The sequence below is a fragment of the Diplotaxodon limnothrissa genome, linkage group LG8, assembly GCF_057381915.1.
Source record: "Diplotaxodon limnothrissa isolate DT_005_m linkage group LG8, D_limnothrissa_male_GT1.1, whole genome shotgun sequence".
Classification (NCBI taxonomy): Eukaryota; Metazoa; Chordata; class Actinopteri; order Cichliformes; family Cichlidae; genus Diplotaxodon; species Diplotaxodon limnothrissa.
Genome location: NC_140603.1, coordinates 12,234,964 through 12,251,501, shown reverse-complemented (window position 1 = coordinate 12,251,501; position 16,538 = coordinate 12,234,964). Strand labels below are relative to the sequence as shown.

General features: G+C 40.4%; 1 protein-coding gene across 1 annotated transcript in view; it reads left to right on the top strand.

Moving 5' to 3' along the window:
* The window catches only part of trrap (transformation/transcription domain-associated protein), an 84,441-nt gene that overhangs the window by 52,598 nt on the left and 15,305 nt on the right, over positions 1 to 16,538 (top strand). Inside the window, exons 54-63 of the mRNA XM_085361271.1 lie at positions 26 to 163; positions 260 to 372; positions 843 to 978; positions 3,148 to 3,339; positions 5,774 to 5,969; positions 6,675 to 6,793; positions 6,923 to 7,069; positions 7,763 to 7,863; positions 10,309 to 10,510; positions 11,708 to 11,869. Of these exons, the coding sequence (XP_085217397.1) occupies positions 26 to 163; positions 260 to 372; positions 843 to 978; positions 3,148 to 3,339; positions 5,774 to 5,969; positions 6,675 to 6,793; positions 6,923 to 7,069; positions 7,763 to 7,863; positions 10,309 to 10,510; positions 11,708 to 11,869 (1,506 nt within the window). The remainder of the gene's footprint in view (positions 1 to 25; positions 164 to 259; positions 373 to 842; positions 979 to 3,147; positions 3,340 to 5,773; positions 5,970 to 6,674; positions 6,794 to 6,922; positions 7,070 to 7,762; positions 7,864 to 10,308; positions 10,511 to 11,707; positions 11,870 to 16,538) is intronic.

Here is a 16,538-nt window from a genome sequence, read left to right as displayed (position 1 = left end):
CATATTGTGTTCTTCTTCCGTATAGGAGATTTTGGACTCTCTGGCAGAGCTCTACTCTCTACTCCAAGAGGAGGACATGTGGGCAGGCCTGTGGCAAAAGAGGTGCAAGTTTCCTGAGACGGCAACAGCCATTGCCTATGAGCAGCATGGCTTCTTTGAACAGGTGAGAGGAAGCTTAAAGTAGACTCACTGAGGTAGTAATTTGTGGTGCTGTTATGCTGTAATGTCTATTTTGTTAACCCAAAACATATATATTCAGGCTCAGGAAAGCTACGAGAAGGCAATGGAGAAGGCTAGAAAAGAGCACGAGAGGAGCAATGTTTCCCCGGCAGTATTCCCAGAGTACCAGCTGTGGGAGGACCACTGGATACGGTAAGATTTATGTTTCTTAAGTCCATACAAGATAGAGTCATGACAAGAAATGACCCTCATGCTTCCCTGCAAATCCAGCTGTCTCTTGTGTTTTTATGTGTGCTTTTTAAAAAATGTGCTGTGAATTTACTTGGTGTTTGCTGCATTTTACAATGAAGATCATTCCTAAAATGAAAAGGACACAGAAATGTGTAACGCTTGGAAAGTATGTTTAGGGTTTTAAATGATACATTGTGACTTTTAAAAAGACTTGTAGAAAACAAAGCAGACATGTTGATTAAGTGAGAGACAGGAAGAAAAAGCGGAGCTGTCGAGGATGTGAGTTGCAAAGCAGCCTGTTGATGCTAAAAACATGGCCTTAAAAATGGCATAGCAATGTAGATTGAGCAAATAAAAAAACCTGAAGAAATGTTATCGTCAAGTATAGAAAATGTAATCTTTGCTAAACTTCTCATCTCCTTTGTCTTTAGCTGTTCTAAGGAACTGAACCAGTGGGAACCGCTGACTGAATACGGCCAGTCTAAAGGCCATTCAAACCCTTATCTGGTGCTCGAGTGTGCTTGGAGGGTTTCCAACTGGGCTGCTATGAAGGAGGCTCTGGTGCAGGTGAGGGGTGCACAGTTCCAATATATAAGTATTTATATATATGTGTGTGTAATTCTTTCTACACACATTCACGTAGATTTCTTCTCTCACTGTCCTCAAAAGGTACCAATAACAGTTTCACAGGAAATAGAAACAGTAACTGCAAGTTGTCACTAACAAAGTCACAGACACAGTGGAGCCTGTAGGCATGAACCCAATGAACCAGACAGACTCCACTAAACTTTTCTTTTTTTTCTTTTTTTCTTTTACTCCTGTTACTAGTGCAGTCCTGGATATTAAACCCAGGCCTCATGTTAGTGTGAGGTAGAGAAACTTGATATTGGTGCTGTCTGACCTCTCTGTAACCTCACACACCCTGGAAGAATAAGAGTGGCGGCCATAAAGCTGTGGAAATGCAGTTAAGCTGTTTAGTCCATGAATTTATTGGCCTCATGTTTTCCTAAAACAAAGTATAGATGGGTGGCGGGTGTGTGATAGTACTTGACATATAACAAATACTCCTACTTTGCTCTTTCAAGGAGACTTGGGACCAATCCATTGAGCAGCTCTGTCCGAAGGTGACATCTAATTAAATTGTCTGGATGCCAACACCAGCTTCACTATATCCCCTCCTTCTTGTTTCATTCTTTTGCCTCCTCTGTTTACTCATTCCTCTTTCTTTTGTCTCATGCCTCCCCAACCTCTCTTCTTTACTTGGTCTTCTTTCTACAATTACTGTCCACCCTACTTTTACTTTCACCCCCATCTCTTCATCCCTCGCTCCATAGCTCTGGCTGCAACAGCTAATATTTACGACAGCTGTGTGTGTGTGAATAATTACCCCAGCATCTGCTGCAGGGTGATTTGTTTTATGGTGGAGGAGAGGAGCAAGGCTTTCAGTTTCCTGCATGCCCACTCCTCACCAGCTCAGAGGCGAAGTCCAAATGTCCCTGCTTTCAATTAAAGCTGGCTCTTGATAAGGGCGGCCCTGTCTCCAGGATATTCATCAAGCGTCACCCCCGATAAGTGCGCTTTGACCGATCACTGTAATTTTCTCCAGCATCGGAAGAGCTTTCGCAAATGCACACACCTATACCTCCTCACTCTCTTGCTCTTTTCACTCTTTATCCTTTTGGCCTTCTGTCATTCTGTGTCTCTTGCTCACTTATAAACGCACAACAGCAGGCCACAGGTGTGACGTAGGAGCCTCCCTGCGGGTGTTATTTGTTTGATGCTAATGCGGTGAGCTTATTAATCAATAGCAAGGCCCTTTCTGCTTCTTCGCCTCTGTGTCAGGCGTGTCAAATTTATTAGTCATTAGTACAAAAGTTCCGCCGAACCCATTCACAAAATAAATCGCAACCAATATTGTTGTATATTTGTCTAAGTACTAAATTGCACAAGGAAAATGTCACAGGCCCTTTCCCCTCAGATGTTTTCATGTAATTAAAACTGCTACAGCACTGTGAAGAGTGTGTGCTGTTCTACTTGACATTATGGTGACAAATACACACAGGAAAACAAACAGGCAATTCAGTATGAACTCCTCTGGAATTTACCTAAAAGCAGTACATGTGAGAATGTAGATGTTTGCTAAACCTCCCAACCTAACGCACAAAATTGTCAAAAGTTCATGTGTGAAATTCTTAATTCTTTCAAGCTATTTATATTGCATATGTATATTTATATTTGAAGCATAACGTTGTGCACTTGTTATTCACATAGCCTGTGTTTTACCCGTTGTAAGAAAATGACATTAAAATGAAATTGATACTCACTTTTCACAAGATTTTTTTTATCCTGTGTTTCTCCCTCTATTTTTTTTATTTATTTTTTTTGGAAAGAAAAGTAGATTTATTTTCAACATAAAAAAATGCAAGAGAAAGATGTTTCTCATTGTCATTTTCCAGAGATGATAGATTATAGAATGACGATAAGATGGATTCAAAACACACATTTATGCTGATGAACAAAGGAAACGTATAGATTTTCAACAACCGCACTGTTCTTGTAAATTATCGTGGCAGGTATATGATAGTAAAAGTCCATTGCTGTACGAGACTGATCTCATCTTTTAACTGTTATTGAGCAAAAGTATGCTAATTTGAATCAAAATTGTGATTGTTCTACTAAGTTGCTACCATTAATTTTTGTTTAAATATTTCATTTTCTTACTGTATGAATTTCCAGGTGGAGCTAAGCTGCCCTAAGGAGATGGCTTGGAAGGTGAACATGCACCGTGGCTACCTGGCAATCTGCAACCCAGAGGAGCAGCAGCTCAACTTCATAGAACGGCTGGTGGAGATGGCCTCCAGCCTGGCCATTCGTGAGTGGAGGAGATTGCCTCACATTGTTTCCCATGTGCACACGCCATTGCTTCAGGTCAGTACACCCAACACATAAAGAGTTTGGATTTAGACCCTAAGACATTGTGCTGTTGAGAAATGCTGATAAGCCCCCTCCCCACCTTCTCACTCCATTCTTGTAAAATTGAGACAGATGATTAAAAAAAAAAAATCAAAAACCCTTTAAGCCTCTCTGATTCCACCACAAGAGATTACAATAGACAAGGCAAAGATGAAAAAGGAGAGTGGAAAAAAAGGCGGCAGACTGAGGGACTGAAAATTGAAAAAGGTGGAGAGTGAACAGAATGGAGGAACACGGGGAGAAAGAGTGAAGAATAAAGAGTTCGTTTAGAACGGCTGTAATTACTTCCCTGCCATCAGATACTATTTGATTAAATACCTGCAGCAGAATTACATTTACATGATGAATGGGATAGTCTGAATGAAGGTTAGAAATGGGCCATCAGCTGATATTAACAGATAATTGTGAAAAATATTGTACGGCCTAATTTATTTTGTTTTGGGAGATTTCATTCCGGAATGGGGGGTTAAGTCTTCAGCTTGCTCTGATTTACTACATTTATCTTTTCAAAATGGGTATTTGAATTGTGCAACTATGTTCCTCGTTAGTGTGTGTGTGTATTTGTGTTCATGCTCGTGCATGTGCTCGGATATGTGGAGTCCAATTATTTAGCCTAGCCGAGGGAAAACAAGCTATTTATTCCTCTGCCCAGCCAAGCGGCCTGTTGTAAATCTCCATTCCAAACTCTATATCTCAAATTCACGACTCCATGAGCCTTACAGACCAAGAAGCCCAGACTCTGCAAATACAGTGAGGTTCAACTACTATTTGAATCAAGTTATCATCAAATCCCAGCTCTCAGCAGTGGCTGACGATCAATGGATTATCATCCACACTATTGATTACGAGGGCTGGCATTAATATTGATTGATGAGTAGTTATAATAGAATGATTGATTATATGTTCACAATGCTGCTTTGGGCCAATCAATGAGGCCTCTTTTCACAGAATGAGATAGAAGCCCTCGCTTATCATTTTCACATTTTCCCCATCTCCGTGTCTTTTTTTTTTTTTTTTTCCCCCCTTTTTTTCTGGCCACATCCAAGCAGATTAGCTATTGAATAATGTAGGAAGGCATAATGATTTTGCCTGCAAAATAATTTTGTTGCCATGAAAAAAAACTACTGCTGCATTGTACTCAATGTGTTTTGTTCTTGTTCCTGTGACATTTTAACAATCTGCAGTATCACAAGGTTTCTTTGACCAATAACAATTGAGGCATATTGGCCTGAAAGCATTATGTACAAATAAATAGTGTAAAAGTTCATAATGTGATGATATTTGCTACATAAAGAGTGTCACTGTTTTGAGCAGGCATTGCTGTTTTTTTTTCCCCCAAACCTGTAGACCTCGTACTTGACTATGAGTTTCAAGAAAATGACTTGGATGTGGTTAGATTAAGTGATGTTGTTTTGTTTGTTTTTTTTACCTTATCTCTCAATAGACTAACAGTCCTTCATCCTGCTGCATTTTAAATCATCCTTTTTAATCTCCATGCTTTTACATTAGCGTCTCCTTTCCGTTAACACAGCAGTCACGCCATCTTTCTTGCCATCACCCTTCTTGTTCGAGCTATGGCTTCTACTCGTGTCTTTCTGTTAACGAAATTCTAAATGTCAATTTATCGGTGGGTTGATATTACCGACTTAATGATCCATCAGCATCACATTTATAACAGCTAATAAGTGAAATTTAAAAAAATAGGAAAAGACGAGAAAAACTCCCCCGAAACATTCTCTTGACAAGATGGTTATTTATGACAGATGGACAATGTGTATATCTCGCAGAGCAAACTAAGCAAGGAAGTCTGGATGGATGTTTACATTTGTTTAGGTGTGTAGACAAAATATTAACAAGATTAAGATCAGCTGGTGTACGTTCTGGACCAAATCTCTAACGCTGACTGTAGGAGCAGACCTGGCAACACAAAATTTTGACTCGACATCAAAGAAAAAGTTATTGTAAGCAAGACAACCATTTGATATATTTCTGCTACTTCAAATGCTCAAATAAAATTCTACATGTTCAATTTAAAGTGGTAATGTACAGCTCCATCAGTCCTCCCTCACTCAAACCTCTTCTCATTCTATTTGAACCCTCTGCGGTAACCCTACCTCCCTATGGTATCAGAATATGGCGAGGGTTACTTACCCTGATGTCATTGTCCTTGCTAAATAAATAAGAATTGCTTTTCAACTACTTTTAACTTTACTTTCTCATGCAGTCAGCATTTATTTTATCATAAGATAGTAAAAGAAATTCTTATTGAAAGCTTCTTAGTTATAAAACTTTCAGCAGGAATAGTCAAAGAATCAGGCAGGCATGTTTAAGTTTATCGTGAATATTGAATCGTAAATACAAAAAAGGTTTAGTTATCATTTCTCTCCAGGCTGCACAGCAGATCATTGAGCTGCAAGAAGCGGCCCAAATTAATGCAGGGCTTCAGACGGCTAACCTCGGCCGCAACACCAGCCTCCACGACATGAAGACTGTGGTGAAAACATGGAGGAACCGACTGCCTATTGTTTCGGACGACCTGTCGCACTGGAGCAGCATATTCATGTGGCGCCAACATCACTACCAAGGTATGACACGTGCTCTAACACAACTGCATCTAAATGCAAGACCATGATATACTGAAACATAAATTTAGCCATTGTACACGTGTTACAGGATGCCACACTCATGCAGACAAACTTTCACATTGCTGCTTTGGTGTCCACTACTTCCATGAAGGGCTCTTCTTTAAAAGGCCATGACGTGCAGAACCCCCTCAGGGTCTCAGTACCTTGCCAAATGTCAGCCCACTAAAGCACTCTCTCTTTCACTGCAGGACACAACACACACACACTCAGACACACATGTTTACCTTGCTCAGTGCTCAGCTCTCTCCCGCAGTGACTTTGAAACCATTCAGAAAGGCAGCCACTGCAAAATGTGATGTCTCAAGCAACTTGAGCTTCAACTCTTACTGAGAGGCACTGAAATAATGATAGCGGTGGTTCTGCAGCACCATGCCAATAAAATCCACTTCATTTATACATGACAGCCTTCAAACTTAAAGTGAAATGGAATTTTCTTGATGAAATTCATCGCCATGGTTCATTTACTGTTCAATACGTTTAGTGTCCCCAGTGCCCTCCCCTGCGTTATGACAGCAGAGCCTTTAGAGTGCTTGAAGTTCCCCACCCTTCAGACTGCCCTAAGCGCCCCTCTTTTAGGTTTCTTTATCAACTTTATCAATTGTGCAGGGGAAAAAAATGCTTCTTTGTCTTTTTGTCTGTCCACAGCCATTGTGACAGCATATGAGACAAACACACAACACGATCCCAACAACAACAACGCCATGTTGGGAGTTCATGCCTCAGCTTCTGCTATCATTCAGTACGGCAAGATAGCTCGCAAACAGGTACTGGTTCAAGCCGACAAACTGACTTCTATTAAAATGAATAAATGCAATCTGTAAAGATCAATGTCACGTTTAGCATCCATCTTTTAAAGAAAAATAATTGTAACCTATCGCACTTTTTTCCCCCAGGGTTTGGTGAATGTGGCTCTGGACATTCTGAGTCGTATCCATACCATCCCCACAGTGCCCATTGTTGACTGTTTCCAGAAGATCAGGCAGCAGGTCAAGTGTTATCTGCAGTTGGCAGGTGTCATGGGCAAGAATGAGTGCATGCAGGTGAGATACAAAGCTCCATGTGTTCTGCTTTCTGCTTCTATATCAAATTGAAGCGACTGCTACCTTCTGCATATATCATTTTCACCTTTCATGGAAGCATTTGACGCGTTAGTAATTTAAGTATTTGGGCTGATATCTGCCAGCAGTAGCTCGAGGCATAGTTAGAGGTACTTTGAGTGGGAGCTATAGAAAGAGCAATAAGTGTTTGCAGTAAAATAATTTCCCTGCTCCACAGGCTCTAGGTGACAAGTTATAGCAGTGAGACTTATAAGAGAGTGTGTAACTCAGGAGCTTGCTCTTAAGCCCATGGAGTGCTCTGATTAATAGAAGTAGTTCAACACACCACAAGTCATTAAAAGTGCCAGTAGACACTCTTCTCTCCCTCTCTCCCTTCTATCTCATCTGTGGTTCTCTCTGTCTATTTCTCCTGCTACACATCGTTTGTCACAGCAGTACATAGGGGACACCTAATCAGAGGCTCACCGTAATGGAAGTTTAGTTCCCTTAACACCTCTACTCTTACTTCTTAATGAACAGTGAGCAGTTTTTGTTCTTCACCTGTGATTATGGCTCTGTCTAAAACACAACGTTGCGGCACTTCTTGAGAAATCTTCTGCCTAACGTAGATGAAAATTTACCTGCTGCAGTTTTGTTTTAAGTTTAACTTTTGTTGTTCTGGCGTCTGTCTGTCAGGGTTTAGAAGTGATAGAGTCAACCAACCTGAAGTACTTCACCAAGGAGATGACGGCCGAGTTCTACGCTCTAAAGGGGATGTTCTTGGCTCAAATCAACAAGTACGTTAACCAGATGTTTAGTCTTTGATGGCCTTTCATGCATTGTGCTTTTTTTTTTTTTTGTCAACATCCAAGTTTATATTTCTGGCGCTGCCTTCCCTTTATTCATCATCACATTGCCTTGAAACTGTGTCAGTGGTCCCTTGACACTGTGTGGGTGTTTCATCCTGCCAGTACATAGCAGTTATGTTTACTTGGCAATTCTTGCCTCAGAGTAATCCACCTCTAAAGCTCTGTTAGCAGGTAACCCATGTGACATGGCTTAGATGAGATCTTTGCCATCAGGTGTCAGTAATTTGTTTCTCGCTGCAGGGTTTGCCTGTGGAGTGTACAACTGCTCTCTCCATGTATAGCTGGGCCTTGCACACCCACAGCCAGACTCCTTAACATTCCTTCCTCTTCAGCACCAGCTTTTTTTTTCTTTCTTTCTTTCTTTTTTTTTTTGCCTGTCATTTTGTCATGACATGGCGTCCTGAGGGGTGAAAGACAAATTGAGGAAGGCTTATTAAATGTATATGCAGCTCAATAATTAACTCTAGGCAATTTACAGGAATCTCTGGGATCAGCAAAACTTGCCTCCACCTCAGCAGGGTTTATTGCAATCATTAAGTTTCCCCTGCACCAGGGGAGAATTAACAGCTGAGTGGGGGTGAGGGGTTCAGAGATTCTTATGTGTGTGCGTGTGCATGTGCAACCACATGTGCTAAGGATTTTGGGATCAGTCAATTAAACGGGTGTCAAATATTTGACAGTCTGTTGGGTGACTGTGCTCCTGTTGAGCCGGCTAGCAGAAAGCGTTAATGTACTTTAACACTCACAAAGCGACTGAGGAAACCCCATTAAGTATTACTGGAGGGTCTTCGGCTCTGACTCCCATAGCAATCAAGCTCCCGTTTTTTAATCACATTCCAAATGCCTTTTATAATAACACATTTTAATTGATTGGCTTGGGAGACATTTCACTGCAAGTAAGTGGCAGAGCTGTTTTGGAAGCACTCCTGAAATGGAGGTCCATTCACCAACTTCAGCTCAGTAAGACTTTTTCATTGACAGGCCTGTCTCCTTGTTTTGACTGCAGGGTAGTGCGTCTCGGGGTGCCGCTTGCATCTTATTTATTAATCAGAGACTGAAAGGTGTGTAAAAATTATTCAGACTGCGTGCCAACGGTTAGAAGCTTCTTGGCATGGTGAAAATAGCTGATGATTCAGAATATATTTCCCTGTCAGCATAAATGTTGCAGTCAAAACTCGGGTCGGTTGCCAGAGTCTACTTGTCTGTTTCATAGCCTGCTATTTAATAGTTTGTGTATTGAATCTTAAGTGTGTGATTGCTAGACCGCAATACCACAATAGAAGTTGTCAAGAATTTATTAAGATGGAGTGATGGATGGATAGATATGAAGTTATATCTGTACAGTTAGGTTTAAGATATATTACATAATACCATGAGACCAAATAGTTAATATAAGTGCAGACACAGATAAAATGTGGATTTTATTATACCCACACAAAAAAAGCCCCAAAGATGATATCAAGAGTCCGTCATCAAGAAAATAAGCTATTTTAAGAAATAAGTGGCCCCATAAGCAAAAGAGGTCACCTTAACAGAACTATACTGAAAAATAACAATTAACAAAACCATATCCAATAAACTGACCAAGTCAAATGACAAACAACTCCACCAAACTATCTTTTTTTTTTTTTTAAATGAAGAGACCAATTCTTTCTCATGTGAATACAGCAGATGGTTCTGTCCATTTGGCTGGCGTCTGCATTTAAACCTCTCTTAGCGCCCTATTTTGCTTAAGGAGCCACCGGGAAATTCAATTCAATATAAACCAAATTTGAATGCTTAATGATTTTGAATTCAGAGTAAACACCAAATAATACCAAATTAAATAAATCAAACTAATTGTTAGCTTCACAACTTCAGTGACAGCAAAAAGAACTTAAATGTAGCAGTGATGTGGGAGCGTAAAACCTTGGTTCAGTGTCTGGTTTATATGAAAGCGGAGTGTGGATGAATATTACGATTGTGTGCTTGTGGATACTGCAGCCACATAGTAAAACAAAACTGTTAATTCATACTGGGATGAATTTTTATTCTACAGTACCGTGAGGGGAAAAACGCTGAAGATTACAGCTGCTGAAAATCTGTGGTTTATTGATGTTTAGTTAATATTTCAAGATGTGATCAACATTTCTCGCACACTCCTTTTTCCTTTTCTCTTGTTCGATCGCCTCCCACCGTTTCTCCCCTTACATGCTGCTCTCTTCAGCATCTCTACCTATTTCCTTTTCTTTTTTCCCTTCTGATTCACCTTTCACTCAATTTTATTTCCTTTCCCCCAGCTACCTCCCTTTTCTCACTTGCCCTTGACACTCATTAACGGTAATATGCCCTTCACCCTCTAACACTTTTCCTTTCCCTTCTTTCTTGTTCTAGGTCAGAGGAGGCAAATAAGGCTTTTTCAGCAGCAGTACAGATGCATGACGTTCTGGTGAAAGCCTGGGCCATGTGGGGCGACTACCTAGAGAACATTTTCGTTAAAGATCGTCAGCTCCACTTGGGAGTCTCTGCCATCACCTGTTACCTCCATGCTTGCCGTCACCAAAATGAGAGCAAGTCCCGCAAGTACCTCGCAAAGGTGATAAGAGAAGTGGGATGCTGGGGAGGGATTTGTATGATCATCTTGGTTGGTAAAACTCCTTGCAAAATGCTGATAATGGCAACATTTCTGTGGTTGCTTGTTTATCTCTTGATTTCAGTTGTCAATGTTTTGTTTGCTTGATAATGAAACCAGCAACCTTCCTGCCTAAAGCCATGTTTTGTTTTTTTACAACAGGGAGTCACTTTTCATTCTCTAGTTTCCTGACCTCATCTACCCCATACATTATTGCTGCCAATGAGAAGAAAGCCATTCTTTTTTCCACCTCTCAGGCTTAGCCATGGTTAAAAGTAGAGTAGTAATTTGATCGATTACAGTCTAGCAGCAGGGATGGGTTCCCACAGTAGATCGATGGTGGAGTGAAGGCCATCCTCTGGCACTTGGGGTCAACAGACTAATGGCATCCCCTGACACTCCAATCTCATGACCCTCTACATGAATTGACCTTTCTCTAACAGTCTGACCGATTTCCCCCATACAGCAATTCTGCAGGCAGTGCCTAGGAGGTAAAGAGATGGAACCTCTTGCTAACAACCATCCTACCTTCTTAAATGGACACTAACTCATTCAGTGTAGCCTCTCGAAAAGTTGCCACAGCACAGAGCCACCTTGGTGTGTGTGTAGATCGGCTGTTACTATTGATTTCTGTTTAAATAATTTAATGCCAGCTTCACCTTCATATTAAATGGGGGGTTTTGTTTTGTTTTGTTTTTTTCTGATGACCCCACCCATAAGTATTGTACTGCCAAAGTGGGTTGGCAGCGCTTACTCCTGATGGATGAAGCGAGATGACCAGTCATTATCAGTAATTATGCACAATCTGTGTACTCAGAAACAGGAAGGGGGGTGGGGGGATAATGTCTTCATCATAATGCACACACACAAGCTTACCAGGGGAGGAGAGATCACCACCACATGGCTCAGCTTTGATCATACTGAGGATTGCCAAGATGCACTTGTATATTGCTCTGCACAGCAATCGCCTGGTTAGTGGTAGCAATGTTGCACCTTGCGATTTGGTGTTTTGCAGTAGGTAAATAATTGTGACTGTTATTATTGACCTTTATGTGACCTTTTTCACATTTGTTATTTCTTCTCTCTCTGCCTCTGTCCTTTCTCCCCAACTATCTTTGACTTTCATCCCACCTTCTAACACCTTTTTTTTTCCACCCGTAGGTCTTGTGGCTCCTCAGCTTTGACGACAAGAACACTCTGGCCGATGCTGTTGACAAGTACTGTATTGGAGTCCCACCCATCCAGTGGTTGGCATGGATACCACAGCTTCTGACCTGCCTGGTTGGATCAGAAGGAAAGCCTTTGCTTAACCTAATAAGTCAGGTGAGGCTTTTGCAAAACTCTATTTGTGCTTCAGTCAAAAATCTTTGTGGTCAGCTCTCAGTGGGTCTGGATGTTTGCTGCACCATCAATCTTAGTATTGCTTGGCTCTCTGTATGCATTTGGGGCAGCACATCTGGCTTAGTGTGTAAGCGTCAGTCCTTATGCACGTCTTTCTAATCAAGATAAATTAACTGCATTCACGAAAAAGTAGTCGCTCTCCTGCTTTCTATTTACCAAATTAAGCATCCAGATTCTTTTAGTGTCCCCTTTTACAACAATTTATTGGCTTCCACTAGTCCCTGGTGAATTGGTTTTTAAATTATTTGTTCAAGAAATGATTATGAAGTTAATATTGAATGCATCCGCACTGCAGGAAGAGAGCTAGTAATTAAACCAAGGACTAATTTGCTTTGCTTAATGGAGTATTATTTCTGCACAATTTGAAGAGGGTGATCTTCAAAGAGTAGTCTGCTATAACAAACAGCCATCCTCTCAACAGAGCTGGAATGTTGTATGGAGGATGTGAGGGAAACTGTGAAGGAGGATAAAAAGACGAGAGTGAAAAGGCGAGGTTTTAAAGTGACTTTGATAAAGTTAAAAAGTGTCACACATTGGATAGCTGAATAAATAAAACATACTTAGAGGTTAGAAGGAAAATATAATACAAAATGTATATAAACCCAAATCCAAGCATTTTATTAGAATTTAAATTGGCCTACATTGACAGGCCCCCTCTAGCCTTTGGGCACGTGTGTAGTAGCATCATAATCGCCATGTGAGTGTGAAGAAATGAAGATTGCTTTACTTTAGCAGTCTTTCTTACTTTTTTAGTATGCAGATTAAAAGGAAACATGTCACTGATGGCTGGTTGTTAAGCCCATTAAGAAATAGCATTTATGAAAGTCAGCCGTTAACCCTGTAAGACCCAACCCATCAAAAAATAGCCAGAAAATTCAGATTTTGGGGGAACTGAGATGTTTATTAACCCTTATGACAAAATCCACAAAAATGTTTTTGCTATATCATGTTGTGTATAATATATTTTTTATTATATATTTATTCAAAATTTTTATCGCATTTGATACATTGGGTGTTTTTGGCAACTTCTTGTTAACAACAATGTTAATTTTAGACAAACAAAAAACGGTTTTGTCCATAACATTTTGAAATTATGGCAAGTATTGATCATGTTGATGAAATAGAGTTCTCAGAAACCCATGTATCAATTGTGATACATATTATACAGTTAAATATAGGCCCAACTGTAGAAACTTGCTCCATTATTTTCATTTGCTTTAGTGTCTGTGGAGGTTCTTTGTTTTTTTATTTTTAAAGATGATTCTCATCCAAGAGGCTTCTTCAGTTCTAGAACAACTGATGGAAATCCCAATTATTTAAACCCTCATTTTCCTGTTTTGGTTTTTGGAAATCTTTTTAAAATATATTAGACCATGACACATGACTGATAAAAAGCTTAGCTTTAATGTCTCAGTTAACCCGAATCGCTTCTGTACGTATATAAAATGGATGTCAGTCTGTGACTATACAAATTCTCCTTCCATAGAGACTCACTTCTTCCTTTTGGTCCGCCTTTTCATGCTATTATGACTGAAGTGTAAAAGGTTGACACCCGTTTCTTCTCTGCCTCTTTTGTGTAAAGAACAAACCACATTTTAATGCATGGCATTCTTTATCCCTCTTGCCTGACTGAATTATTTAGAGTTTCTCTGTGGCGGCGGGATGTTTAAAAAAACGTATGTTGAAATATTGATGAAGGTGAGGAGAAGAGCGCCTGGGGGCAGGCGGGAAGATGAATCAGAAGTTAGCAGAGAATCTCAGCACCCCTTCCCACACATGCTCCCTCCCTCGTTACCTGCACCGTGTCTGCCGTGCTCCCTCTTCCCCTTAGTTCACCTCAGCCGTGCCAAATTATGACATTTCTTATCTTCCCATTAGTGCGGTGATCTCTGGTTCCTCCTCTTCCTCTTTGCCTTCCTTCCTCTTTCATCTTTAATACAGCTGTTAGCTGACACTTAGCACTCCCTCTTCCACTTGCTCTTGACATCTCACTTGTCAGCTCCATATTGTACTTTTCATTTCAAGTCATTTTCTCTGTTTTAGGGACACTGAAAAAGAAAAATGTGAAAACAGGATATTTACTCTTTGTACAACATATAAAATTAGTAAATATTAGTGGGAATACTAATGTTGCTAGATATGTATAGTGTATGTAGTTCCCATGTATGTGTTTGTTTAAGAGCAAGGGTCACATTAAGTTGAGGAAGTGGAGAGTTTTTCCTAATTAAATAATCATTTGTTTGCCTTTATGACTTTATGAGACGTCTAATATGTCTAGGCTTCCACCCAAAGCGGCCACAGCCTTTCACTACCTTGTTATTCCTGTCTCTCTCTCTTCCCCACCTTTGGGCCAGTGTAGAGTTATATTCCTTTTGGGAGCCACGTCTCTTGAAGATTTTCAGACCAGCTGAGATCTGGAACGGTTCTTTTGGTAACCTAAGGAAGATGTACAAGTGTGTGTTACATAGCCACAGGCTAATCCGTTTTCAACTTGAACTCAGTTTTATGTAATCATGATTTGTACAATCTGAGAATCTTTCTAAAGACAGCTAGATGTCACAGGAATGTGGGTCAAGCTAAAGAAAGCGTAGCGGTTCCAAAATCCATTTATCCTCAGTCTTCTAGTCGTCTTCTGTCTCACTACTGTAGCCCTCTCTCTGTAACCACTGATCCTCGGCCCACCGTTAGCCACATTGAGCTTAGTTTTGTTGGATTTTTGGATCGATTCTTTTCTGCCCTGCAGGCAGCTACACTGCACTTTTAAAACAATTCTCCAATTTGGCTGTATTTGAAATGTTCAGCAAAACTGTGGCTAGGCTTGTTTTACTTTGGCATACAGTTTTTAATACTGTAAAAAAATTTAGTGAGGTTTGTCACAACTCATGTTCTGCCTTGAAGCGCTCACTTTGTGCTGTGACAGGGAGTATGTGTCATATATCAGTGTCAAGTTTACGGTGCTCATCCAAAGAGAGATTCCTTTACATTGCAATTTGCACGGGTTGTCATTCATTCTGGTGTTATTTGGTGAAATGTGACTTGAATTCAGACTGTAGCCACGGGAAAATGTGTGGATGGATGTTTGGTCAGAGGTTTTACTGCATGTTCAAGACTTTTAGGGTTTAAACAGTGTGAATCGAAACAAACACTTTTCATATCACCATCTGAGCTTTCAGATGCTGTTTGCACATTCACACCGCAGTCCTGAACTTTTCCAGACATCACCCAGCTGAGGTGCATGTGACCGCGCAAGTGTCCAACCTGCCAGCTTGTTAGTAAAACGTCTGTGCGATGTCAGATGATTCCTGTGTACAGTTAAAGGTTCAGTGCATTAACTGCAAGTGAGTGGACAATGTATGTGTTACCTCCTCCCTGAGAAAGGGCAACTGTGACAAAATAAGATTCTTTAGTTGAAGACTCACCTGAATCTTCTGTCACAAGTTAATGCGAACTGTATTTGCAAACTACAGGCTGAAGGAAAGGCTGAACTCTTTACCCCTGCAGTAAGGGCACCTGGTGGCTTTGTTATTGTGTTTTGCTGGCATGGTTTGGGTCTTGTTGTCAAAGTAAATCAATACAGAGCTGTTCTGAGTGATCGCCTTTATCCTAAGATGAAATATTCCTATGCTGGTGGGAGTACGGTCACCCATCCATAGGGTATGAGGGGTCACTGAATGCTTTCTTACACCCTATTTAACACCTTTGGTGTGTTTTTTTTCTTTTGTTTGTTTGTTTTTTTAAACTTCTTAGACAGTATTCCCTACCACTATTATTAAAACACCAAATGAGGGAAATGTCTTCTTAAGAAAATCAGTGTGACCAACTTTAAAAGCTAACTGAAGCTCAGTCACATTGGTACATCGTAAGCTTTCACAAACACTGACTTGTCCCCCCCCCCCCCCCCCCCAATAATTTGTCATCTGTCATGCGTATTCTCTCTCCAATGTATCCTGATAACATGGTGGATGTTCATATTAAAGATGGGCAGTGTCAAATTATGATGCCAGCACCTAGAATATGGTCATCTCAGTTATGTTAGATGACCAAACGATAGTCCCACTGACCTGCTGTTAAAAGCTTCTGTTTACAGGGGGCAGCCACTTAAAATAAAGTTGTCTTAAAGGGGGAGGGGCAAGGGGACTAAAACAGCTTGTTTGGGACAGAAGATGAACTGCAGGACTGCCCCAAGGCCCAGTAGAAGATTATAATGGGTTATTTTGAATTATGAATAATGTAAAGCTACTTTAAACAGCCAATCATGTAGTTTCATTATAAATGGAAGAATATAAGAAAACTATAACATCAAGAAGAATTTATTCCACATATCAATAGTTTGAGTTCACTGATTGTTTGTTTTTTAAAAACACAATACTTTGATGGTAGAATGGATGACTTAGTGGCTTAGTACAGATACATAAAAGACGACCATTAAATTCACCTGGTGTATTACTTATCAAAGGATTTGCACCCCAGTAACTTAAAGGTAAATTTGCTGTGCGTTTAAAACTCATAGCCTCTTATGTCCCAACTTTGACCATTAACTCTTCTAGTGGTGTCAGTGACTTTTCTTGGAAGTCTTGAAGGCAGTTTCATC